Below are 26163 nucleotides of genomic sequence, written 5' to 3'. Positions count from 1 at the left end.
CTCCGTGGGAACCCACTGCTGTTGAGTAGGCGCCTGAGGACCACTCTGAGTACGAGGCTGTCGCTGTGGCCCCTGTTGTCGTCGACCACGGACCTGCTGCCATCCCTCCTCCGCTGGAGCCCTAGGCTCAGAGGGTGGCTCTGCATGTGTGCGCTGTGTTCTGTCTGTGTCTGCTGGCCAGTCCTTGTAGGCTGGGGCTGAGGCTGTGGTGTAGGTCGAGGCCTCCTCCGTGGACAGGCCTTCGCTAGATGGCCCATCTATCGACAAATGAAGCACTGGTTCGGGAGGCCCGAATACTCCACACTCTGTCTAAACCAACCCCCACTTAGCCGAGGCAGAAGAATAACCTTCGGGAGCGTGTGAGTGTCTCTGACCAAAACACGAACTGAGGGAATGCCAGCCGCCTTGGCAGCTACTGAGGCTGCCGTGCGAGGTGTCTCCAGGAAAGTCCCAATGGCTGAGCCGATCCTGGACAAAAGTGGTAAGTACTCCCTCCGCAAACCCGGAAAGAAGACGGAGATGGGGATGTTTGCCTCCTCTACTAGAACATCCGAAGTAGGGTCGAAACCATGTCTCCACTGTCGAAAGTGGGCTCGTGCTGCTCGGATGGTCAATGGACTCATGGCGATGACCTTGGACGCCATCTCGTCTCAAACTCGATCTGATAGTAACCTCGTTTGAGTATCTGTACGTTCAAGATCTTGCCCACCTCTTCGAGAAGGCGGGCTTGGAGAAGGTCATGTAGCTCTCCTCTGCTAGGTCCGGTGTCGAGAATCTTGCAGATGATAGAAGTCGTCAAGCGCTCTACCTCTACTGCTAGGCTCGCTTGCTCTATCGGTGAAAGAGCAAGTCGAATGGTGGGCTCAGCGGGGTCGGGTGAGGGGGCTTCGGACGAGTCCCTCTGTGGCGGAGCTGGAGCCTCCATGTGTGTCTACTGCTGTGGCGAAGAAGGGGATGGAGAAAAGACTCTGCAACCGAGCGCGCAGAGCACTGTCCAAAGAAACAATGCTGCCAGAGCCAATTGCAGGGCAACTTCGGGAAAGAGGAAGACATGGTTGGGGGAGGGGGGAAAGCGGATAAGGCGGTCACGGGGGGCGGAAACTCAAGAGGCAGCGGGCGGGGGGGTGGGTGGCGGCGCGAGAGGGCAGCGGGCGGGGGTGGGGCGGCGTGAGAGGGGGCAGCGGGTTGGTAAAGTAGAGCGCAGTAGGGGGGGGCGGGCGGGTTGGGCTGCCGCGCGCGAGGACAGGCGGGGACGGGGGGCAGCGGGGGAGGGCAGTGGGGGGGGGGGGGGGCAGCGATGGCGCAGCAGGGGGGGGGGGGGGGGGGGGGGGGGGGGGGGGGTTTAGCAGTAGCGAGCACCTAATGCGTATTTTTATTTTCGCTGTCTTTTTAGGTATCACCCATGAGCTAGCGTTAGTCGACCCAACATTTTTCCCTTTCTCTGTATTTGCATTCCCAACATCAATAGACTGCGGGTTTTTGTTTGTCCCCTTATCCATAGTGGGAGTCACCTTCATATTAGAACCTCCATTCAATTTGGCTTCACCAACAGATTTGCCTATAGGGGTAGGGGCAGAAGAAGAAACAGCCGAAAGAGGGTGTTGCAAAACTGGTTCAAGACATTCAGAGTGCATGTGACCCGAATCTACCACAACGAAAACAAGAATTTGCAAATTTTCCCCATTTGAGTTTAAAAGGACGCTTGCCCACCCATGGATCCCGTGAATCCACCATAATTCCATCCGGAGTATGCTTGTCCGTATCCCAAAGAATGCAAAACTTGTTGGTGTTCGCATCCAATTTCGGGGGGCAAATGAACTTGCCTAGTTGAGCAGCCAACAACGGAAGAAAATGCCTCCACGTGCGAGGGAAATCAACAATTTTCATCCACACAGGACATTTGTGACAAATAAGACTTTGATAGTCCTTCGTAAGTGCCCACGGCAGAACATGTGTGATCTGCATTCCAAAAAAGAGAGGAGACATCTCCAACAGAAGGTTTCTAGCTTCAGTGTTTGCCAGCAGAACCTCATTGAAACCCCGAGCACCGAAATAAACGCCTCGGACAGCCTGGTGTTTGAGAAGGAAATCAACCCATTGTCTGACATCCTGCGCAATGGGCATTTTACTCGGGAAAAACAAGATGACCGCGTTCATGGCATATTGCGTGACCGGATCCATAAGGTCCTGTACAAGAATTCGCACCTCAAGGGCAGGTGCCTGACCATTCCATGCTTTCCTGGCCTCTTCAAAGTCTTCTTTATCAAGTGCAGGTGCTTGACCATTCCATGCTTTCTTGGCCTCTTCAAAGTCTTCATAAAGACAGCTTTTGATTTTAGAAGCACTCTCTGAGACATTATCCATGGCTTTACGACGCTTGAAAACACACTGGATTTCTGACATACAACTAACCAACCACGAGCTAAATCCAAAACAAAAGGGTTTTTTTGTATTTTAAATTGTTGTCTATTTACAATGCCCTCATAAAAATATACATCTTCCACAGTGGACATACATCTCGCAAAACAAATGCTTGGAAAACTGAATACTGTCATAGACTAATCAAGGTTCAGGGATTTTACTGAATACTGTCCAGAAAACTATATACTGTCATTGCCTGGAACACTGTTTAGTGTTACTGTTTGCAGAGTATCTGGCGCAGTTGCTCCAGCACGCCACACAGAGCTGACAGTGACGAGCAGGCTCAAGGCAGCAAGGGCGTATCTCCTGCAGGCCTAGGACAGGTGCGCAGAGCAGCTGGGAGAGACAGGGACTGGCACACTCCACAGAGAACGTGCAGGCAGAACAACACAACAGTGAGGTCAGCTTCGCGAGCCCACACAGAGGCGCTGGTGCAGGCGTAGAGTAGCACAACAGCACGCAGGAAACTTGACGACAGGAGCAGAAATTCGTACGCTTCAAGTTCACACACACTCACACGCGCACACACACACACATGCTGGCGAGGGCGCAGAGATGCAGACGAGCGCAGGAGACCCATGCAACAGAGGAGCAGGAATCGCGTCACCACACACACACACACACACACACACACACACACCCAAACCTCTCACACACACTATTCCCCCAATGAACTCTCTCTCTCTCTCTCACACACACACACACACACACACACACACACACTTTTTTTTGTAATCTCAGATTGAATTACCAATGGGAAACCTCAAGACGAGGAAAATCCATGAGAAATACTACAAACAGGAAATCAGAAACAGTCAAAATAGAGCTCATAATGGCTGACGGGAAGCTCATCCAAGTTATAGGCAACTCGAAGAGAATGTGGAAGAGATGTCTTGAAGAAGGAAACAGAGTCCACTCGAATCTGCTGAAACATGAGGAAATTACGTGCTCTCCACACCGTCCAAAGTGCCCAAAATCTGACCCAGCCAAGATAGTATGCATAACGGCCGAAGCAATGGCGGAAGTACTCCAAAGATCCAGAAAGATCTACTAAAATGCATGGCAAGAAAATGCGTGCAGAGAGTTGTAGAGATGCAGTCCACAAATTGTAGCGTATGAGAACAAGACCATAGTAAATATGGAATGTTCTCAACTGCTGCACCACATCGGACACACCTCGAAGAGGCTAATCTTCTGGATCGCAGAGATTTGCCAATCGTGAGAACCCCAAAAATGCTTCTCCACATAAATAGTCGCTCCTTCAGAGGCAATTTCTCATGCCACACTTTCATGACTTTACTCCGCCACCATTTAACACTCTTGTTCATATTCCATACCTTATCACAATGTTCATGGATCCAAGAGGACAACTGCAAATGACAGTACACTTTCTTTGCAAAAATCAAAGAGGTTAAAGAACCAACGTAGTGCCAATCACAAATTCGGTTTCCATCACCAGCAGTGGAACAAGCGATATGGAATCAACCAGTTTTTTAATGTTGTCTCACATGGGCCCATAGTGCGTCCCAAGCCCAAAGGTAATAGCAACCCGTCTAAATGAGAGCACTTGTTCATTAGCGTCCATCACATCAATTATGCTGTCAATACCTTTCTGGGAGAGAAAATAATCCTGTCTAGGAGAGCATTGAACAAGAGTTTGATCAAAAACCCGACTCCAATGCAAACTTTCCGATCGAAGTGAGTTTCCACAGGCATCATCTCTACCATGCCACAACAATTCCCGTGTGACCAATTTCCAATCCGCTATAAGATTGGAAGCAAAGGGGCATCCAGGTATTGTGGCCTTAAACTTACCAAGAACCACATCCCAATACAACGGTGGCCAATGGCCAAAAAGCTGATGTAGAAACCGCATGAGAGCATAGAAACGCAAACATTTGCGTCCAAGGTTGCTTTTGCTCACACCAACAACAAAGTGGCCTTTCTTGCTATAACATGAGAGCCCAAATGCAGAATATTCAGACCACCACAACGCTTTGGAGTACATAACTTATCCATCGCATTCTGAGAGGAAGTAGACCAAAAGTGCTCCAGTATCTGAGACATCAAGGTCCGAAGACGACGGGGTGGCCAATGCAACATAGGCAGGAAGAATTGTACGTAAGCCACCAATATGGACTGCAATATTCTGAGTCTTACATGTAGCGGCCAAGTGGATAATTTCCATTAGTGCAATTTAGACCTCAATTTGTTCTCAATCCAATCCAATAATTTCGCATTGTTAACTGACCAAGCCAACGGATATCCAAGATGTCTGACAATTTGATCAGGCTTCACTATCTCACCTGGCCATAATACCGAGTGCCAATCCATTTGACGCAATGGTAATAATTTAGATTTTCAGAAATTCACTTGTAGATCTGCAGCGAGCCCATAAAGATGTAACGCGTCCATGATGCATTGAACATCCTTAGGTCTATTTTTAGGCCAAAACATGGAGTCATCCGCATACGCTTGCGCCACAAAATGATCACAAGACGGCAGTTCTAATTCATGTAAATGCCCAGACGCGGTTAAGGAGTCCAAATACAACAACAAAGGATGCGTAGCAATAGCATACAACATAGCACTCAAAGGGCAACCTTGCCTAACCGATCTACCAAGGTCCCATAACCGTGTCAGTTCACCATCAAGAATTCTAGCAGATTGACTATTCTCATATAGAAAATAGACCACCCGACACATTCTGGAACCGAAGCCCAAAGCCGTCATGATCTAAGCAATGAGGTCCCACTGAGTAGTGTCAAAAGCTTTCTCTATATCGACCTGCATGATGAGTACATCTTGTCCAGTATATTTTGCATACTCAATTCCAACGAAAGCATTGGCATTATTATCCATAATTTGCCGGCGACGGATGAATCCATATTGAGCAGGATGTATGCCCAAGAATACATAATCATTAATATGGGAAACCATCATTTTTTACAACAATTTGTAAACCACCGGCATAAGCGTGATTGGATGCCAATGCGAGAAGTATTCACATAACGTCTGCTTGGGCAACAATTTCACCAATACTTCTTTCCACGATTGCGGCAATGATTGTGTAGTCCATGCATAATTGATCATGAAAAGTAAAGGCTGTTTAAGGGACTCCCAAAAGCTAAGGAAAAATTCAACCGTAAGACCGTCCCATCCAGGAGATTTCCAACGGCCAAGGTGCAGCAAGCTGTCGTACAGCTCGGCCTCGGTAAAACTAGCCTCAAGGGTAGCTGCATCATTGATTGTCAATATAGGATGCATATATGACAACAATAGCTGTCTGGCTTGCAAAACCTCACTTGAAGGCGCTTCAGGCTTGGCAAAAACACTGTTGAAAATGATCCACCATGAAATCCGCCAATTGACTTTTACTGGCCATCCATTGCCCGATATCGACCTTAACCCTTTTGATAGATACAGATTGCCTTGAATGATTCAAATGCATCGATGAATAACCTTTATCCATTAAAGCATTCTGTCTTTATCTGACTTTCCATTTTTCAAGTTTCCTCCTGTTATTAAGTGTCAAAGCGGCTTTAGCTGCACATAATTCATCTTGTTCCGACTGAGTAAGCTGTCTAGTGTCTGCAAGATTTTCTAAAGCTTGACTAGTCACCTTATCTTTCTGTACTTTATCTCTCAACCGGTGCATGTACCACAAACCATAATCATTTATGACTTCTTGGATCCTCATGACAAAACGATACCAAGCCACATCCACATCGATAAACATATGAGATATAAGTGGAAGAATCACCGCTTCAATCAAGTTTTGGAATGACTTATGCGAGAGATATGCATTATTAATATGCAGCAATCGCTTATTGGGAAGCGGGGAATCTGCATCCAATGTCTGATTATGGATCAATAGCCAAAGAGGAAAATGATTAGATAGAGTAAAGGAGCGATCAATCCTGATATCACATGCAAACGTATCATATTGCAGAGAGCCCAGTACATACCACCGATCCAATCGTGCTCTATATTCCGAGCGAGCATTATGAGCAAAAGTGTAGCCCCGCTTTGAAGAACGAGTACTGGCCCACAGATCCAAAACACCCGTGCCACTGACCATAGCATCCCAGGAAGAACGTTCTGAGCTCAACGTATGCGAATGGCCAACTGTGTTGTCCGTGTTTGCCGGTGCATTATTAAAATCCCCGCACCAAAAAGCATGTGAACACGAGGGATATTTGACCCAATCTTGCCAGAGATGAGATCTTTGTGGTAAGGCAGTATAGGCATAAGTACCAGCAAATTGTAGAATATTGTCTTGCACGAGAAATTGAACAACCATCCAACGCCCCGCCGCGTCATTATGGGCCAAAACCGGCTGCAATTCATGACGCACCATCATTAAAACTCGCGAAAAAGAGTCAGTACCAACATAAGAAATCCAGAATCCCGCATAATACAATGACTGACCAACAAAGCCGTGTTGATTATGCTCCTATAACACCACTATATTTGCTTTAGTTGTATGTACATAGTGCCAGATTAGCTTCACTTGTCATGGTTGCACAATTCGCGCACATTATATGTAAAACATTTAAGAGAAGAATGCATCTATACAATATTTATAAGAGAACCACATGGCACAATCATCAAGTAGGATTGCCCATAGGCACATCCGCCTCCATACTAACATTCAATAAAGCGGATTCCATATGCGTTCCTTGTTGGGGATTTTGATACATCCGCAATGACACAGATGTCGACCCAAGCAGAGCATCTTTGTATGAATGAACCACTCTATCCCACGCTTCAACTAGCAACTTATGATCATGATATGCGGATGTAGAAGCTCCACCACCTCTCCCATCCAAAGTAGGTACATAATTCCTTGAGACAGGCGAAACACGAGGTTTTGTAGTCTTCTTGGGAGTTTGCCAACCATCAGTGGAATCTGCCAATTTGTCTTTTCCTTTGGTATCAGCCTTTGCAGCAGGCTGCGCAATAGCCAAGCTCTTAACCGAGTGTTTACCTTGTTTTGCCTGCATACTTCCATTAGAATCCCCCATCTTCGGCCTCACGGACGAAGAAGAGGGAGAGGCAAGACGAATTCCAGATGTAGAAACAGTAGATGGTCGCAATATAAACAAAGACTCTTGGCATTCAGACTGCATATGGCCAAATTTGCCACAGCTAAAACATGCACCTGCAAACTTCCCCCATTTGAGTTTAAATGGCCTTTTGCCTACCATTGGATCACCAGAGTCAACCGCAATTCCTGACGGCGTCGGCTTGTCTGTATCCCACAGCACGCAAAATCTATTGGAATTAGTATCTAGGTTTGAGAGGCAAATCACTTTGCCCAACTGCGCAACCAGAAGAGGCAAAAAATGCTTCCAAGTCCGTGGAAATCCGACTATTTCCACCCAAACCGGGCACTTGTGCCGTATCAAACTCTGATAATCTTTAGTAAGGAAAACCAAATTAACTGCATTCAACGCATACTGTGCAACCGGATCCATCAACTGCTTAACCGGAATAACCACTTCAGTTTCAAGATGCTGGCCTTCCCAAGCATTTCTAGCATATGCAAAATCCTCCGACAAGCACTCTTTAATGATGCTTGTAGCATCCATCAAGGAAAGATCTATCTATTTCCTACGCTTACATAGAGCTTCTTCTGCCATGACCAAGCGAAACCTTACTTTCTACTGACAGATGTGTGCTTTAATTAGAGAGCAGTTCTTAAAACACCCTAGACTGTCACTTACTTTTTTATTGTTTTTTTTAAATTATCTCTGTTCAAAACCACAAGATTGTACATGAAAATGACTCTGTTCTACAGAAATCTGATCACAAGCGCACTAGGAGGGCTAACAACACGGTAATCCAAATCACTGCATTAATTTATTGAAGGACTGACCAAACACACTCCACGCAGGCTGGATTCAGCACGTCGGGAGAACCCCAACGATGCATCTCCACATGAACAATCACTCCAAAGGTAACTTAGCATGCCACACTTTCATAACTTTACCTCGCCACCATGTAACACTCTTATTCATATTCCATACCTTATTATAGTGTTTTTGGATCCAGGAAGATGACTGCAAATGGCAGTACACTTTCTTTGCAAATATCGAACGGATTGAAGAACTAGCATAGAGCCAATCACAAATTCAATTCTCTGTAACTAGCGGCGGAACGGGAGATATCGAGTCAATCAGATCCTTAATGGTGTCCCACATGGACCTTTAGTGCATCCCAAGCCCAAACGTAAGAGCAGCCTGCGAAAATGAAAGCACCTGTACATCAGCGTCCGTCACATCAGTTATCTTGTCAATACCTTTCTGGGAGAGAAAGTAGGCCTGTCTAGGAGAGCGTCGAACAAGAGTTTGATCAAAAACTCGACACCAATGTAAACTCTCCAATTTAAATGAGTTTTCACATGCGTCATCTCTACCTTGCCACAACAAGTCCTGCGTGATCAATTTTCAATCTGCTACAAGACTGGAAGCAAAGGGGCATCCAGCTATTGTGGCTTCAAAATTACCAAAAACCACATCCCAATACGACGGCTGCGAGCGGCCAAAGGCCGGTGTAGAAACCGCATGAGAGCATAGAAACGCAAGCATTTGCGTCCAAGGCTCCTTTTGCTCAACCAGCACCAACAACAAAGTGGCCTTTCTTGCTGTAACATGAGAACACAAATGCACAATATTCAAACCACCACAACGCTTTGGAGTACATAACTTATCCATCACGAGCAAACACGGACCCTTTTTCTGAGAGGAGGTAGACCATAAGTGCTCTAGAATCCGAGACATGAAGGCCCAAAGATGACGGGGTGGCCAATGCAACATTGGTGGAAAAAATTGCATGTATGCCACCAAGATGGACTGCACTATTCTGAGTCTTACCGGCTAAGTAGACAATATCCAAAAGTGTAATTTAGACCTTAATTTATTCTGAACCCAATCCAATAATTTTGCATTATTGAAATGACCAAGCCAACGGATATCCAAGATGCCTCACAATTTGATCAGGCTTCACTATCTTACCTGGCCATAATACAAAGTGCCAATCCATTTGATGCAACGATAATAATTTAGATTTTCAAAAATTGACTTGCAGACCTGTAGCCAACCTATAAACACGTAAATGGCTAAGTGCCGTTAAGGAGTCCATATACAACAAAGTAGCAATAGCATACACCATAGCACTCAAAGGGAATCCTTGTCTGACTATCTACCAAGATCCCATAACCGAGTCAACTCACCATCAAGAATTCCAGTAGATTGAGTATGCTCATAAAGAAAACAGACCACCCGACACATTCTAGACCCAAAGCCCAAAGCCCAAAGCCGTCATGATCTAAGCAATGAAGTCCCAATGAACAATGTCAAATGCTTTCTCTATATCAACCTGCATGATAAGTGCATCTTGTCGAGTATATTTTGCATACTCAATTGCAATGAAGGCATTAATGATATTGTCCATGATTTGCCAGCGAGGGATGAATCCATACTGGGCCGAATGTATGCTAGAGAACAAATGATCATTAATGTGAGCAGCTATCATTTTCGACAACAATTTGTAAATGACCGGCATAAGCATGATCGGACGCCAATGTGAGAAGTATTCACATAATGTTTGCTTGGACAACAATTTCACCAGTCCTTTCCACGACTGCGGCAGAGATTGTGTAGTCCATGCATGATTTATCATGAAAGGAGGAGCTGCTTAAGGGACTCCCAAAAGCGAAGGAAAAATTCAATCGTAAGATCATCCCATCTAGGAGATTTACAATGACCAAGATGTAACAAGCTGTCGTGCAGCTGAGCCTTAGTAAAACTGGCCTCAAGGGAAGCTACATCATTCATTGTCAATATAGGATGTACATACGACAACAGTAGCTGTCTAACTTGCAAAACCTCACTTAAGGGAGCCTGAGGCCTGGCGAAAACCCGTTGAAAATGATCCACCATGGAATCCGCCAATTGATTTATATTGGCCGTCCATTGCCCACTATCGTCCTTAATCCTTTTGATAGAGACAGATTGCCTCGAATGATGCAAATGCTTAAAGAAATGCTATGATGAACATCATTCATCCATAAAAGCATACTGTCTCGATCTAACCTTCCATTTTTCAAGTTTCCTCCTGTTATTATGCATCAAAGAAGCTTTAGCTGCACATTATTCCTCTTGTTCCAACTAAGTAAGCCTTCTAGTATGTGCCAGACTTCCTAAGGTTTGACAAGTCACCTTAGCTTCTTGTACATTATCTCTCAAGTGGTACATGTACCATGAACCATAATTCTTTATGATTGCTTGTATCCGCATGACAAAACGATACCAAGCCACATCCACATCGATAAGCATTTGAGAGACAAGTGGAGGAATCACCGCTTTAATTAAGTTTTGGAATGCCTTGTGTGAAAGATATGCATTATCAATATGTAGCAATTGCTTACCGAGAAGCGGGGAATCTCCATCCATGTCACGTGACACATCCAACCCTATGTGTCCGTGGACAAGCTACAGCATGACCAGGGTTTAGTCAGTCAAGTCAGTCTAGAATAGGAAGTGATCTGGCATTGTTGTGAGTTTGTTCGCAGACCGTGCATGTCCAGACACTTAGAATAGATGCATATCCTTTGGTTGCACACAGCATGATCATCAAATTTCCATCAGAACCCATCAGGAGCATTTTACAGTGCATAGACTTATTTTTCCTATTTTTGACATTTTTCACTTATTATTTTTAAGCGACTTTTTTGTTGGAAACTAGGTAGGGCAATTTTGCTAAGTTTGTATATATAGAAACCTAGCGCTAGCACTTTCTGCCCGGAAAACGTAGATTTCAGCATCTGCGTTTTCCGCGCGTCGTCGTCATCGCCGTGGTCATCGGTATAGAGTCAGAATTCAACAGATAAAGATTTGCAGGTTTCAGCCCTTAGCATTTTCAGATTTCAGCCCGTCTCGTTGTCGTCCTCATCGTCGGCAAGTCCAAGCATTGTAGAGATTGTGCAATCAACAGTCGCCATAGAGAGTGGGGCCTTCGGAGGAGGGTTTGACAACATTCTGGTGTCGTATTCTTCTCTCTTTATCTCTCAGTCTCAACACCTTCATTCACAGTGTCATTCACTATGTTTGTGATCATTTTCACTCTCTCACTAAAGGAACGGAAGGCTCTCCCTTCCGTAAGTAAAAGGAACCCTTGAGCATCGTTTGGAGCACTCATCTTGAGCAAAGTTCAACATTCACTTCCGTTGCACCTTAGATTGGTATCAGAGCTTTGGCAGTATTCTGTATCAATCAAGGAAAGAACCACAAGAACCACATAATTTTTTTTGCTTGTCGAGGTCGCACGTAACCCAAGTGCTCTTGGGCGTGTCGATTTCTAATTGTGTTTTTGACGAGTGACAGGAATCCCAAGAAAGAAGGGCTTGTCTAGCCTCCCCCGCTGCCTCTTTTCATTCATTGAGAGCGGACCGTGCACTTAGCGGCCGGCCAATCGACGTGAGGTGGGAAAAAGCAACCTTGGTGTGAGCGCAAGGCCGCCAAGGGGTGCGCCCGTGGAAAAGAGCAAAACTCGGGTGAAGAGAAGATCCTTCTCTAACACAGATTGCAAGCGAAAGAAGAACCTCAAGAACTCAAGAACCTCAAGACCCTCAAGAACCCAAGAACCAAGACCCCTAAGAACCCAGGTTCCTCGTGAACTTAAGAACCCAAGACCACAAGAACCCACGACTTCAGTGGATGGTCATCACTCGAAGCGGAATGGATACTTCGCTTGGAGGTGATGAGCATGAGAGAGGCGAAGAAGAATTTTCCCCACCAGGAGGTTTTTCCGACCCTCCCTCTTCCCCATCTACGCCAAGGATTGCACTCACTCCTATGGAGGAGTTGAAGCAGTTGTTTATGAAAAGGAAGTTAGAACGAGAAGAAAGAAGAGCAGAAAGAATGGCAGCCATAGATCGTGAATACAAAGAAAGAATGCCGCCATAGAGCGTGAGCACGAGCGCGAGAACAAAGAAAGAGAAGCAACATTTGATCGCGAGAACAAAGAAAGAGAAGCAACATTTGATCGCGAGAACAAAGAACGAGAAGCAGCATTTGATCGCGAGAACAAAGCTAGACAAGCTATGAACGATCGACACATGAAAGAGATGTTGCGACTCTTTTCGCAAGTGCAGGCACAGATGCAAGAGATTCGAGAAAAGGAGACTCTCTCCGTCACTTCTTCTCCCAAGCATGACACACATGATTTGAATGACAATGATAAGCATGATGATTTTGAATGATAATGATGAGCATGATGATTTGCATGATAAGGACAAGCATGATGATTTGCATGATCAAGATGTGATTTCTCACAAGCGTGATGATTTGCCTGAAGATGATGTGATTGTTCATAAGGATGATGTGTTAGTTGATACTTTCTCTAGTGAAGCTAACCTCATCGCAGATTCAATCAATCACGAAGAACCGATCTTGCCTCTCAAGTCGAGGTCCACAGAACCTTCACAGGAAGATTCCATCAAACACGAAGAACCGATCTTGGCTCTCGAGGCCTAGGTCCAAAGAACCCTCACAGGAAGTACTATGTGTTCGAATGATTAGTCAGCACACATTGTTCGAGTGTTTCGTTTGTGATCGTTTCCTGTATTTTAGTCAGCGTCTTTATGTGACCCTTTTCATAGGCATGCCATATTGTACATTGAGCACGATTCACTCATGAATGAGCACGGATATATGCCGATTTCTTATGAAAAGCTGAAAAGTATTCATTCAAGGAAGTCACATTCCATGTCTCTTCCTTGGCATGACACAGTCGTAGAAAGATCACAAGAAGAATTGAGCATCAAGCAAAGGCATTTCTATTGTGATTTGCCACAATTGATTGATTTAGATCAGCAAGTCAAGATTCGATCCCATTGTTTGCGTGTGTTTGATGAACGGTTTGGCACTCCGTCTATATGTTCATCTACATTGCACGCACAGTCTTTAGAGAAGGCTAGAATTTTTCCAGTCACTTTACATGGAATGGGTATGTTCATGTTTTTGTGTTGGAAGTGGTTTCAAGAATTTTCAGCCTTGGAGATTCTTGAAGAAGAAAGAAGCATGACTTTAGACGAAGTTGAAGCATTGAAGGAGCCACAGAAGACTTTGTGTCGCTTTCGGCGCGGCCCAAAGAAGCAAGCTTTGCAGACCTTTATGAAGTTCAAGTATCGCTCGACCCACACCTCAGAGTGGGCCGGCAAAGAGTCCTTTCCAGGATTCCGGATGTTGTTGGCGATCTCCCTCTACGCCATACAGTTCAGTACCAGTACCTCACTTTGAAAAGGAGGGGATGTCACGTGACACATCCAACCCTATGTATCCGTGGACAAGCTACATCATGACTAGGGTTTAGTTCAGTCAAGTCAGTCTAGAATAGGAAGTGATCTGGCACTTTTGTGAATCTGTTCGCAGTCCCTGCATGTCTAGACACTTAGAATAGATGCAAATCCTCTGGTTGCACACAGCACGATCATCAGATTTCCATCAGAACCCATCAAGAGCATTTTTGTAGTGCATAGACCTATTATCCCTATTTTTGACATTTTTCACTTATTATTTTTAAGTGACTTTTGTTGGAAACTAGATAGGGCAATTTTGCTAAGTTTGTATATATGAAAACCTAGCGCTAGCACTTTCTGACAGCAGAGGGAGCAGGAGCACCTTTGCTCAACAGGCAACTTCTCAGCAAGACTCGCTCCATCAGCAAACCTAGCGTTTTTGGACAAGATCAGCAGTGGCGTTTTTGTTCAGCAGATCAGCCTCGGCTACCGCAAGACAGCAGAACTTAGCGTTTCCAACAGCAACACAGCAGATCATCTGTAACGTTAGCAGAATCCCACAACAGATAGTAGATTTCTCCGCAAGATCATTTTCAGCCCTAGCATTTTTGCATTAGCCTGACAGTCCAGCGTTTTGTAGATTCACGGCGACGGAACACCAAGAAGCACCAGCGTTTTCAATTTTCAGCAGTCAGACATCGCAGTAGGATCCTCGAACCTCGCAGATCTTGCCTTTTCGTAGCAGATCCTCGCCGCACGATCAGATTCCGCGAAGTTTGCAGAATCAGCCCGAAAACGCAGATTTCAGCATCTGCGTTTTCAGCGCGTCGTCGTTGCATTGTCGTCATCGCCGTCGTCATCGACATAGAGTCAGAATTCAGTAGATAAAGATTTGCAGATTTCAGCCCTTAGCATTTTCGAATTTGAGCCCGTCTCGTTGTCGACCTCATTGTCGTCGACATCATCGGCAAGTCCAAGCATTGTAGAGATTGTGCAATCAATAGTAGACCGCTCTCGCCATATAGAGTGGGGCCTTCGGAGGAGGGTTTGACAACATTCTGGTGTCGTATTCTTCTCTCTCTATCTCTCAGTCTCAACACCTTCATTCACAGCGTCATTCACTTTGTTTGTGATCTTTTGCACTCTCTCACTGAAGGAACGGAAGGCTCTCCCTTCCGTAAGTAAAAGGAACCCTTGAGCACAGTTCGGAGCACTCATCTTGAGCAAAGTTCAACATTCATTTCCGTTGCACCTTACAATCCAATGCCTTATAATGGTCAAGAGCCAAAGAGGAAAATGATCAGATAGAGTAAAGGAGCGATCAATCCTCATATCACATGCAAACATATCATATTGCGGAGTGTCTAATACATACCATCGATCCAATTTTTCTCTATATCCAGAGTGAGCATCATGAGTTAAAGTATAACCCCGCTCTAAAGAGTGAGTACTGACCCACAGATCCGAAGCACGTGTGTTACTAACCATAGCATCCCAAGAAGAACGTTCAGAGTTCAACATATGCTAGTGGCCAGTCGTATTGTCCGTGTTTGTAGGCACATTATTAAAATCCCCGTACCAAAAAGCATGCAAACGCCAGGGATATTTGACCAAATCTTGCCAAAGATGAGTTCTTGGTGCCGAGGCAGTGTAGGCATAAATAGCAGCAAATTCCAGAATATTCCCTTGCACGAGACATTGAACAACCATCCAACGCCCCACCCCGTCATTATGGACCAAAACCAGCTGCTATTCATGACACACCATCATTAAAACACCAGAAAAAGAGCCAGGTTCAGCATAAGAAATCGAGAATCCCGCATAATACGATGATTGACCAACAAAGTTATGTTGATTATGCTCCTGTAATACCACTATATCTGCCTTATTTGTATGTACATAATGTCAGATTAGCTTCCACTTATCGTGGTTGCACAATCCGTGCACATTATACGTAAAACATCTAAGAGGAGAATGCATCGGTAAAGTATTTACAAGACAATCACAAGGCACAATCATCAAGTAGAATTGCCCATAGGCACATCTTCCTCCATGCTAACAGTCAATAAAGCGGATTCGGTATGCGTTCCTTGCAGGGGATTTTGATGCATCGACAACGACACAGATGTTACCCAAGCAGAGCATCTTTATATGAGCAAACCACTCTATCCCACGCTTCAACTAGCGACTTATGATAATGAGATGCAGATGCAGAAGTTCCACCACCTCTCTCATCCACAACAGGTACATAATTTCTTGAGACAGGCGAAATACGAGGTTTTGCAGTCTGCTTTGGAGTTTGCTAACCGTCAGTGGAATCTCCCAATTTGGCTTTACCTTTGGTATGATGAGCCTTTGTAGTAGGCTGCACATTAGCCAAGCTCTTAATCTGGTTTAACCTTGTTTGACTTGCATGCTTCCATTAGGACCCTCGTCTTTGGCCTCACAAACGAAGAGGAGGGAGAGGCAGCATGAGTTGCAACAGTAGGAACAGTAGAGGGTGGCAATTTAAACAAAGACTCTTTGCATTCAGACTGCATATGGCCAAATGTTCCACAACTAAAACATGCACCTGCAAACTTCCCCCATTTAAGTTTAAATGGCCTTTTGCCTACTTGGATCACCAGAGTCAACTGTAATTCTTGACGGCATCGACTTATCCGTATCCCACAGCATGCAAAATAATCTCTCTCTCTCTCTCTCTCTCTCTCTCTCTCTCTCTCTCTCTCACACACACACACACACACACACACATACACACACACAAATCAAAGAGACCTATTGTTGCAAAGAGGGACGGACCTTGAGGATGAAAGTAAAAAGTACCGCTAAGATTATCACGGGGGGGTTGCAGGCTGGCAAGAGCAAAGGCCTATGAGCAAAGTCACCAACTCCAAGGAAAAGAGCAGCACATCCAAGGACTTGAGGCTACTCGGCAACTAGTGGCTATGGCTGTCAGGTGGTGAATGGAAGCCCGAGCAGTCCAGCGGCAACAGCTATCCGCGAGCTCTCTCTCTTTCTCTATCTATCTATCTCTATCATTTTAGTTCGGTCACTCAAGTTTTCTTTTTTTCTTTGGGGTGACAAAAGAGATCTCACACATGTACATTGATATGTCTCATAGGCCGAGTTCGGCTTTTAGAAGGCGTTAATAAAATCTCTCTCTCTCTCTCTCTCTCTCTCTCTCTCTCTCTCTCTCTCTCTCTTAGAATGCGGACGAACACGAAGGAGGAGGTGGCCAAGCCCGATGAAAAGGTGACGTCATACTTGGCGGACACCCTCAACGTCTTCACCAACCACCTACACAAGTTGAAAAAAGAGGTCAAAGGTTTGACCAAGGAGAAGGAAGCATGGAAGAAGGAGAAGGAGAAATGGGAGGAGAAGAGAGAGAAAGAAGAATGGAAGACGAAAAATGAAGAGCTGAAGGAGCAAATTGAACTCCTCCGCGCCTCCATCCCATCTTTCACCCCCGAAGAAGGAGAGATCAAAGCAGAAGCCAAGGAAGCCCTCAAGGAGGAGATCACATAAGCTCTCACGGCAAGCATCGACGATAAATTAGAGGCCACCAAGGAAGGATGGGTCGAAGTAGTCAAGAAGAATATCAAAAAAGAGGCGAGAGCGGAAGCCCAAATAGATACTATATCCTACGAGCGGGAGGAGCAAGAGCTGGCCTAGCAGGTACCCCAATCCACATTATGCTATACGCTGACTACATTGTTTTGATTTCAGAGTCATCAGAGGGTTTACAGATCCACGTGAGTGCCTTGGATGAGTTCTGCACACACAGAGGACTGACAGTGAACATTGGGAAGACCAAGGTCATGATATTCCACACCTCCAGATCAGCCCAACGAGCAGTCACTTTTTCAGTAGCAGGAGGCCCAGTTGAGGTGGTCACCTCCTACGTCTACCTGGGAGTCACTTTGACCAATAGAGAGGGACCCTTCTCCATGGCACAGGCTGCCACTGACACTCACCCGAGGAGATGCAGCTTTAGCTAGAGCGGAGATGTCATTGGGCACACTTTCAAGAGCCCTGCAAGAAGGGCTCGCTATTTGGTACACTAGTCACCCTAACCCTGATGTATGTAGCAGTAGTGTGGGCCCTCGGATTGACAAATAGCCAATGGGCACGGATCAAGAGACCACAGGTATATATGATCTCCCGTCTATTTCGAGGCAAGCATACAGTGCCGCAGGACATCATGTGAGCAGAGCTTGCTTCCCCCCCATGGTAGTGGAGGCACTCTTTCAAACAATTTGCTTTATTCACAGAGAGAGAGGTCCCAACAGACAGACTCACACGGCGAGCATTTGAGTCAGCCATATTGATAGGAGAATCTGGATATGACAGAGCTTGGTGCACATAGGTTAGAGCATGGTTTGGAGCGCATGGCCTCGACCTCGAGATCTTGCCACCTTCCTAGTACGACCCGGGTCTACTCTAGGTTCATCTCTCACGCAGTGAGAGAAACATGGTCCTCCGATAGCAGCTATACATCATACTGAATTGGATCACATCTCCCCTTCAGTGGAAGATGTCACACTATAGAGACCATTTCCTCACCATACTGGAGGATGGGTTCATACAACGACCATGCTTCAAGGACATCTACATGCCATACAGTTCGCGAGTGGCGATTGGCCAGCTCAGGGTACCATCACACAATCTAGAGATAGAGGTGGGGCATGCTCATGACATCCCCAAGGAGGAGAGAATCTGTCGAGTATGCAGAGAGGAGGTGGAGAGTGAGGAGCACTTCGCTTGCAGGTGCAGGGCTTATGATGATATTAGAGGCAAATACGAGTCACTCTTCATAGGGCAGCCTACCTCCGGGAGATCATGCAATCTCGAGATCAGAGACAACAGTCACAACTTACAGATTTTTTCCAGAGGACCACCCCCCTTCCACTCCCAGATCCACTGAGGGGAGTGACTCTCCAGCAGGCTGAGACGAGCCGGGCCAGACGACGCCCACATGCTACTGGATGTCGGGCCCCATGACCCCACCGTAGACGGATTGAGGAGATCCACGCCCGAACACGTCAACCTGCTGAGGAGAGACGAGCCCAAACGATGGCTCACCCAGCTGCGTTCATCCGAGCAGCCCTTGCTAATGACACACCCTCCCATTGGCACAGGATGGAGCTAGTCAACCTGATGCATCTGCACGGTTGTACTACCTGAGCATATAGACATGCCCACATCCCTAGTATTAGAGCCACATTGCAACCCCCCCACCCCCCCCCCCCCCCCCCCCCCCCCCCCCCCCCCACCCCAACACACACACACACACACACACACACACACACACACAGACCCCATCACAAACCAAGATTTTTATCCTTATCCTACTTTGTACGAGTTTAGATTATTTTGTCTTTTCCGCCGACAGATGGCGAGCATACACACATGTATACTCGATTTGTCTCATAGGCCAAATTCGGCCTCACATAGACATTAAAATCTGTGTGTGTGTGTGAGAGAGAGAGAGAGAGAGAGAGAGAGAGAGAAAAACCCTGCGTGCGAACTGAAATCCCTGCGCGTTGCTGGTTCTTACACGACTTTAGCTCTGCGAACTGGGCGCTGCTCTCCTCTCCACAGCAGTCCCCTTTCGTGCAACAATCAACACCTGCCTGTTCACGTTCCGTCTGTTGCTGCTGGTTTGCTTCAGATTTTGTGTGTGTGTGTGTGTGTGTGTGTGTGTGTGTGTGTGTGTGTGATAGTGTGTGTGTGTGTGTGTGCGCGTATTGCGGACAACAGTTCAGGTTTAGCGCTCTCTGTAGCACAGACACTGGTGTTGCGGACAACAGTTCAGGTTTGGCGCTCTCTGTAGCACAGACAGTATCTTAGTATCACTTACCTTAGGTGTAGTTCATTTTTAGTTAATAGACTTGTGTACAAAGGACTTTTTTGGGTGCAGTATTGTTGGCAGTGTACAGAATTTTGTTTTTTTGGCTTCCAGTAGTCAGCAGTACATAACATTAAGCTCTCAGTGTATGTCCGATTCAGCTGTGCTCTTTATCAACTCATACAAACGCAGAAAACAGATGGCACCTGAGTCTTCGGAAATGGGTGAAATTTGAGCTTGTTTGTTAGAAGATTTTGAAGGTGCGCGGAACGCTTGGGAGGGGCAGGAACCTGCTAGTGAAGTGCTCATTCCTGTTCAAGCTTTGATGGACCCAGTGGCGCAATATGCCTTACACGCAGCTATTCTGTTCTTCCCGGGCAAGATGCCTATTGCGCAAGATGTGGGTCAGTGGGTAGACCTTCTTCTTAAACGCCAAGCGGTTCGAGGTGTTTACTTCGGCGCCAAAGGATTCTATGAAGTTTTGTTGGCAGACACTGATGCACGTAATATGTTGCTTGAGTTGTCTCCGTTGTTCTTTGGTACTCAGATGACACATGTATTGCCGTGGGCCCTTACCAAGGACTATCAAAGTCTAATCCGTCATAAGTGCCCGGTATGGGTGGAAATTCTCGATTTCCCACGCACCTTGCGCCACTTTCTTCCTATGCTTGCCTCACGTTTGGGGAAAGTAATTTGTCCTCCTAAGCCTGATGCCAATACAAATCGCTTTTGTGTGCTTTGGGATACGTATGTTCCCACCCCTGAAGGTATTACTGTCAATTCGGGAGACCCTCTCATTGGGAAACTCCCTTTTAAGCTTAGATGGGGAAAATTTGCAAATTCATGTTTTCGCTGTGGAAAATTTGGTCACATGCAATCTGAATGTTCTGAGCCTATTTTGCAACCCCCTCCTTCAGTTGTTCCTCAGATTGTGGTTTCTACTAAGAGAGAAGTCCCTCATCCTAGATCTGTCGCTGTTATGGCTTCTGCGTTGCCTGATGTTTTATCTGTGGATAAAGGCAAGATCAAACCTGCTCTTTCTCCCAATCCTCAGGGTAAAGGAAAGTCTGTGTCTACTCTTGAAACCAAAAACAAGGGGAAAAAGGTGGACTCAGCGGATGGATCTCCCTGGGTGACTCTCAAGAAAACTGTTAAGATGCATTCGCAGGTCTCCTCTTGTAATTATGTACCTCCTAAAGTGAAATCTGCGGGGCAAAAACCTGTTCCCTGTAATGATAATCGCACTCTTGCGGATGCATGGAATAAGGTGGTGCGCTCTTACAAAGATGCCGTGGTTCATGGTACTTCTCAATCACTTGCAGGCGTTGTTGCCTCTGAGACAGGCATACAGAGCATAGTGATTGAGTCACGGGCTGCTGATGTTGATGTGCTTATGGGCACGTCAACTTAGTCCCTTCCTTACTTTGCCTCTGTACATATCTCTTCAATGCATATAGTTGTGCTAAATGCATTTCATATATTGTGCATGGGTTATGTAACCCTGACAAATGGAGATTAACCTGGCACTATGTACATACATGTATGGCAGACATTTTGGTTTTGCAAGAGTATAATCAACACGAATATGCTAGTCAATGCTCGTACTTTGCAGGGTACTGGATAGCATATGCTGGTTTGTTGGGTTTTTCGGGTGTTTTGATTATGGTTAGGCATGAGTTGCAGCCTGTTCTGGCATATAATGATGCAGAGGGTCGTTGGATGGTGGTCCAATGCACGATCAATGGCTAGATTTATGAATTCAGTGGTGTCTATGCGTATACGGCCTCGGGGCAACGAGCTGCATTGTGGCCTGAGATATCTTCTTATCCATGGCTTTCCAATGCCCTGCTTTGTGGTGATTTTAACAATGCACCCGCTTTATCGGATAACACCACAGGACATTCCCACATGCTTAGTATAGAATTGCAGGCCTGGACAGATCTTGTTGCATGCACACAGATGTTGGACTTGTGGACCCTCTTGCATCCTAATATTTCGGGGTACACTTTTCAACATAATGCCTTCTCTACATATCGTGCAAGATTAGATCGGTGATATGTCCTCGGCATGCAACAATTTGATGAGTTTGTATGCGAAATGCGTATAGACCATTCTTTGCTTTTATCTGATCATACTCTTGTTGTGATGTTGTTGCGCTATGGGCAACAACGCTTTGATCAACTGCTTTCTAAGAAACGCTGGCTGCACATCAACAATGCTCATCTTTCACATGAAGCATTCCGCGAGATGATTTAAGATATTATTCCCCCTTTAGTTGCTCAAACGTATCTTGATCCTGATGTTGCTTGGGTTCGCTTCGTTGTACGAGTACATAGTGTAATTCAGAACTATGGTAAGCAGTACATGTTTCAATTATGTGGCGATGTTGACGACGCCAAACATTTGTATCAACAGCTCCAACTCTTAGCTGACACACGTTCATTGTCAAAAAGTGAATTGACAGCCCTTTGTCAGGCCCGGGTGAGTTTGCAGCATAATGATAAACGAAAATTGGTTAAATGGCAGACTCGTGCTCGCCATCGAGCTTTTGTGGACAAGGGATGTGCCTCGAAACAGTTTTTTAAGCACTTGCATCATTAAAGGGCTTCTCAAACTATTAAGTGGGTTATGTTCCGACCTGGACAACCTCAAAGCGTGAGCTTGCGTATGCCACGGTGTCACATTTTAGGAATGTTTTCACCCCCTCCCCCGCGGCATCTGCTGAAGTTATCAATGCACGCCAAATTTTGTTATCTACAGTGCATTCAATTGTCCTGCCTCATGATGCTTTAGCCATGGAGGCGGATTTTACTGAAAATGAATTGCACTCGGCATTGCTCGCTCTTGGTAGATGGCGTTCGCCTGGTTGGGACGGGCTCACTGTGGAATTTTTTATCGCTTTTTGGGAGAAACTTTGCTTTACATGATGAACATTGCATGGGCAAAGCAGTGTTTGCTGATGTCTTGGAAAGAGGGTTTGCTGAAGTTATTGTCCAAACAAGCGCTTTGTGAGCAATTCTCACATTGGCGGCCGATAACTCTTATGCCGGTTATATATAAAATCTTGGCTAAAATCATTGTGAACCGTATCAAGGAAACTCTTATGGTTGGTATCCACTCCACGCAGTATGGCTGCATTCCTCGTCGCCAGATTTTGGATAATCTGGCTAATGTATTGATTGGAATGGCATATACAAAGTATACCCAGCAGGATGTTCTTGTGATGCAGGTGGACATTGAAAAGGCTTACGATACGGTACAATGCATTTCATTGCTGTCATGATGCGGGCCCTTGGATTTGGTCCTAAGATAATTAATGTGGTATACTTCTTGTATGCTCACAGTACATCTTCAGGCCTCCTTGATGGGGAGTTGACAGAACCTTGGCCTCTTGGATGCTCTGTGAGATAGGGTTGCCCGCTTAGCGCCTTGTTATATGCTATTGCCACCCACCCCTTGTTATTGTATTTGGATCATTTGGTTTCGCTCCGTCGTCTTCATGGGCTGAAATTACCGACTGGCAAAGACTTCGCAGGGCAGGCCTATGCTGACGATTCATTGTTCATCCCCTGCAATAACCACGATGATGTGCGTGAAATTATGCAGGCATTGGATATATTTGGCTTGGCAGCAGGCCTTAAGGTTCACTTTCACAAATCTAAACTCTTGCCTCAGGATGTTTGTGACTGGCATCGTCTGCTGTGGCCTGGTGAGATTCTTGATCCGCAGGTGGTGGTCAGGCACTTGGGATACCCTATCGACTGGCAAGTAACCAATACACAGCAAATTGATTGTGTTATGCACGGCTGAATGTCAAATTGCACTATTGGAAACTGTCTACATGGCCGCTACATGTTCGACTTAGTTGTGCAAAGTATCATGATGGCATATGTTCAATATTACTTGCCGTTGTTGTATTGGCCTCGCTCCCGTCTCTCATTGCTTATGTCCAATATTGTATCTCACTTGTGGTGCACTAGTCCTCATAAGAAAGGCCTCCGCTTGTTAGCAATGGAGAAACTTTGCACTCCGAAGCGTCTTGGGGGGCTGAATATTTTGGACCTTCGACGCCATGCATTGGCAAGGAAGGCTATGTTATTACCTACTCTTGTGCGGCAATCTCAGCCATGGACAGTTATGGTTGTTAATCTTTGTCGGCACGCTACCACTCTTGCTTTTGGTCGTTGGCAGACTTCCCTTTGGGAGATTGTGTTTGGCAAGATGGATGGTTATGTTCCTGGTTGCTTATTCACCTCTGCCTTGCTCTCCGCTTGAAAAGTTGTTACGGATCATCTCTACTGGCATGGTAGGCAGCAAGCAGATGGCAATTCCTCGCGTTTGGAAAGCATTCATTGGAGTAAAGTGTTTTCTCTTACCCTGGTTGATCACTCGCCTCGTCAAGCCTACTTTCTCTCCGGTCGTGGCATATGCACAGTGGATGATGTGGTGGATTCATCTGGGAATTTGATTACCTTTTCTCAGGCAGCAGCTCGCTTTGGGTTGGGTATGCATTATCGTCAGATTTGGCGCTTGCTTCAGCTTATGACGGCTGATTTTCTTCCTATTCCGCCGCTAGCAGGTGGTTTTCGTATGCAGGATTGGACTCTATGGGACACTCCTATGGATGCAATTTCTGTCTGTCATAACTATGCTTCTCTTGTGCAAGACTCTTGGCTGGCTGATCACTGTAATGCGCTCTGGGCTTTGCACAAATCTGAACGATGGTGGAGACAGGCCCTCACTGTGATTTGGAAGTCTCGCTTGCCTCTTAAGGAGCATCTGTTTCTATGGCGTTGTTTGGTGGGAGTTCTTCCCGTTTGAACTCTTCTTGCAGCGCGTCACATTAGCTCCTCTCGTTGTGTCAATTGCTTCGCTGCTGATGAGAATGTCAGACCTCTGCTTTGGGATTGTCGCTGCACCAGAACATTCCTTCGATGCGTTTTTGCTTGTATGAATCTTCGATTTCCCTCGGCCGTTTTCCACAAACGTTTCTGGCTTTTTGGCATTCTTTCGACTTCCCTCCAACGTTTTGCCATCTTCTTCACGTGGGTCAAATTTTGGTCGCTATGGTCTCTTTGGCACTATCGCAATCTCCATATGTTTTAACCGTCATGAGGTGGACCCTTTTCCATCCTTCAAGATTTCGTTGAGGCAATCGTTACATTTTGCCTATGACACTGGGGACATATCCCTCAAAATATTGCAACTCCTCTATGTTTGCTTTTAGCGATTTTACATCGCAAAACGTAGTTGTGTTCTTCCCCGTGTATCTGATCCTTTTGGTGGGTTTTCCTCAGTTTGAGGTTTCCCACTTGTAAATTAATCAAATCGGATTTACAAAAAAAAAGTGTGTGTGTCTCAAGCGACGGCATGCATGGCATATGTCTGCGTGTGTAAGACGGACGTACGAGAGTGTGTGTGTGTGTGTGTGTGAAGAACGAACTGCGAGCTCTCTGTGCCCTGCACCTTGCGCGATTCTCTGCCACGCGATCTGCATAGGTGGCACCCTCTATATAGGTTGTGCGCCCTACTCCTTTTGCGCATGCTCGACCTGCTTTGTGGGTGTGTTGCCCTCTGCGCAGCAGTCAGCAGTTCCCCCTACGCAGTCAGCTTTCAGCGTGTTATGTTCAGCTATTGTCCTTAGTTTTGGTGTGTGTGGATACGAGGGTTTTCCTGTTTTCGCCCCCTCTGTTGTGTGCGAGCGTGTGAGTGTGAGAGTGTATGGGTGTGGGTGTATGAGTGTGTGTGGCTGTGTGTACGCGCCCAGGGGATTTGGGTGTGTGGTAAATCCTTCGGGCACTCGTCTGTCGTGCAACTTTGTTCTGCACAACATCTACCCTGTGCAGGCCCTTCACAGCGCGCCGATGGTTGAAGTTTGATTTCACCTACACGCAGTCCTCTTGTCGTTTTGTGTGTGAGAGAGAGGTGAGTGTTTCTGTACAGTCAGCCTCATGTGTGTCTGTTAGTGTCTATAGCAGTCAAATATCTAAAACCCCAAAACAAAAAGAGTGCGTGTGTGTGTGTGACCTTCACATGATTCGACTGATCAGTGTATATACAAACACCAGAAAGCCATAGAATCTTCGGATATGGATGCTTTAAGCCTTATCAAAGAATGTTTGCAAGAGGACTTCGAGGATGCACGTCAAGCCTGGGAAGGATCCGCTCCCGTCATGGAAGTGCTCATCCCTATATAGGAGCTTATGGATCCTGTTGCTCAATATGCTCTTAACGCGGTGATTCTTTTTTCCCCGGGTAGAATGCCTACGGCTCAAGATGTAGGCCAATGGGTTGATTTCCTACTCAAACGGCAAGCAGTTCGAGGGGTTTACTTTGGCACGCAAGGGTTCTATGAAGTCTTGTTGGCTGACATGGATTCTCGGGATGCTTTGCTTGAAATGTCTCCTCTTTTTTTCAATACCCAGATGACTCATGTGCTGCCTTGGACTCTCACCAAGGACTATCAGAGTCTCATTCGTCACAAGTGTCCCGTCTGGGTTGAGGTGGTCGACTTTCCTCGCACTTGGCGTCACTTTCTTCTTTTGTTGGCTGCCCAGCTGGGCAAGTTATTTGCCCTCCTAAGCTG

The 26163-nt window shown here is 46.0% G+C and overlaps 2 protein-coding genes across 6 annotated transcripts in view; one reads left to right on the top strand and one right to left on the bottom strand.

Annotated features, from left to right (window-relative positions):
* Nucleotides 1-26163, top strand: part of LOC147436805 (3-dehydroquinate synthase) — a 185366-nt gene that overhangs the window by 123132 nt on the left and 36071 nt on the right. The window lies entirely within an intron of this gene.
* Nucleotides 7032-7448, bottom strand: LOC147436807 (uncharacterized). The gene has a single exon (XM_086486122.1). The coding sequence runs from the start codon at nt 7446-7448 to the stop codon at nt 7032-7034; it is 417 nt and encodes a 138-aa protein (XP_086342248.1).

Source organism: Adiantum capillus-veneris, chromosome 17 (assembly GCF_014529385.1).
Source record: "Adiantum capillus-veneris isolate H3 chromosome 17, ASM1452938v2, whole genome shotgun sequence".
Classification (NCBI taxonomy): Eukaryota; Viridiplantae; Streptophyta; class Polypodiopsida; order Polypodiales; family Pteridaceae; genus Adiantum; species Adiantum capillus-veneris.
The sequence above is the reverse complement of the archived record's forward strand: the minus strand, read 5'-3'. Positions and strand labels throughout refer to the sequence as shown.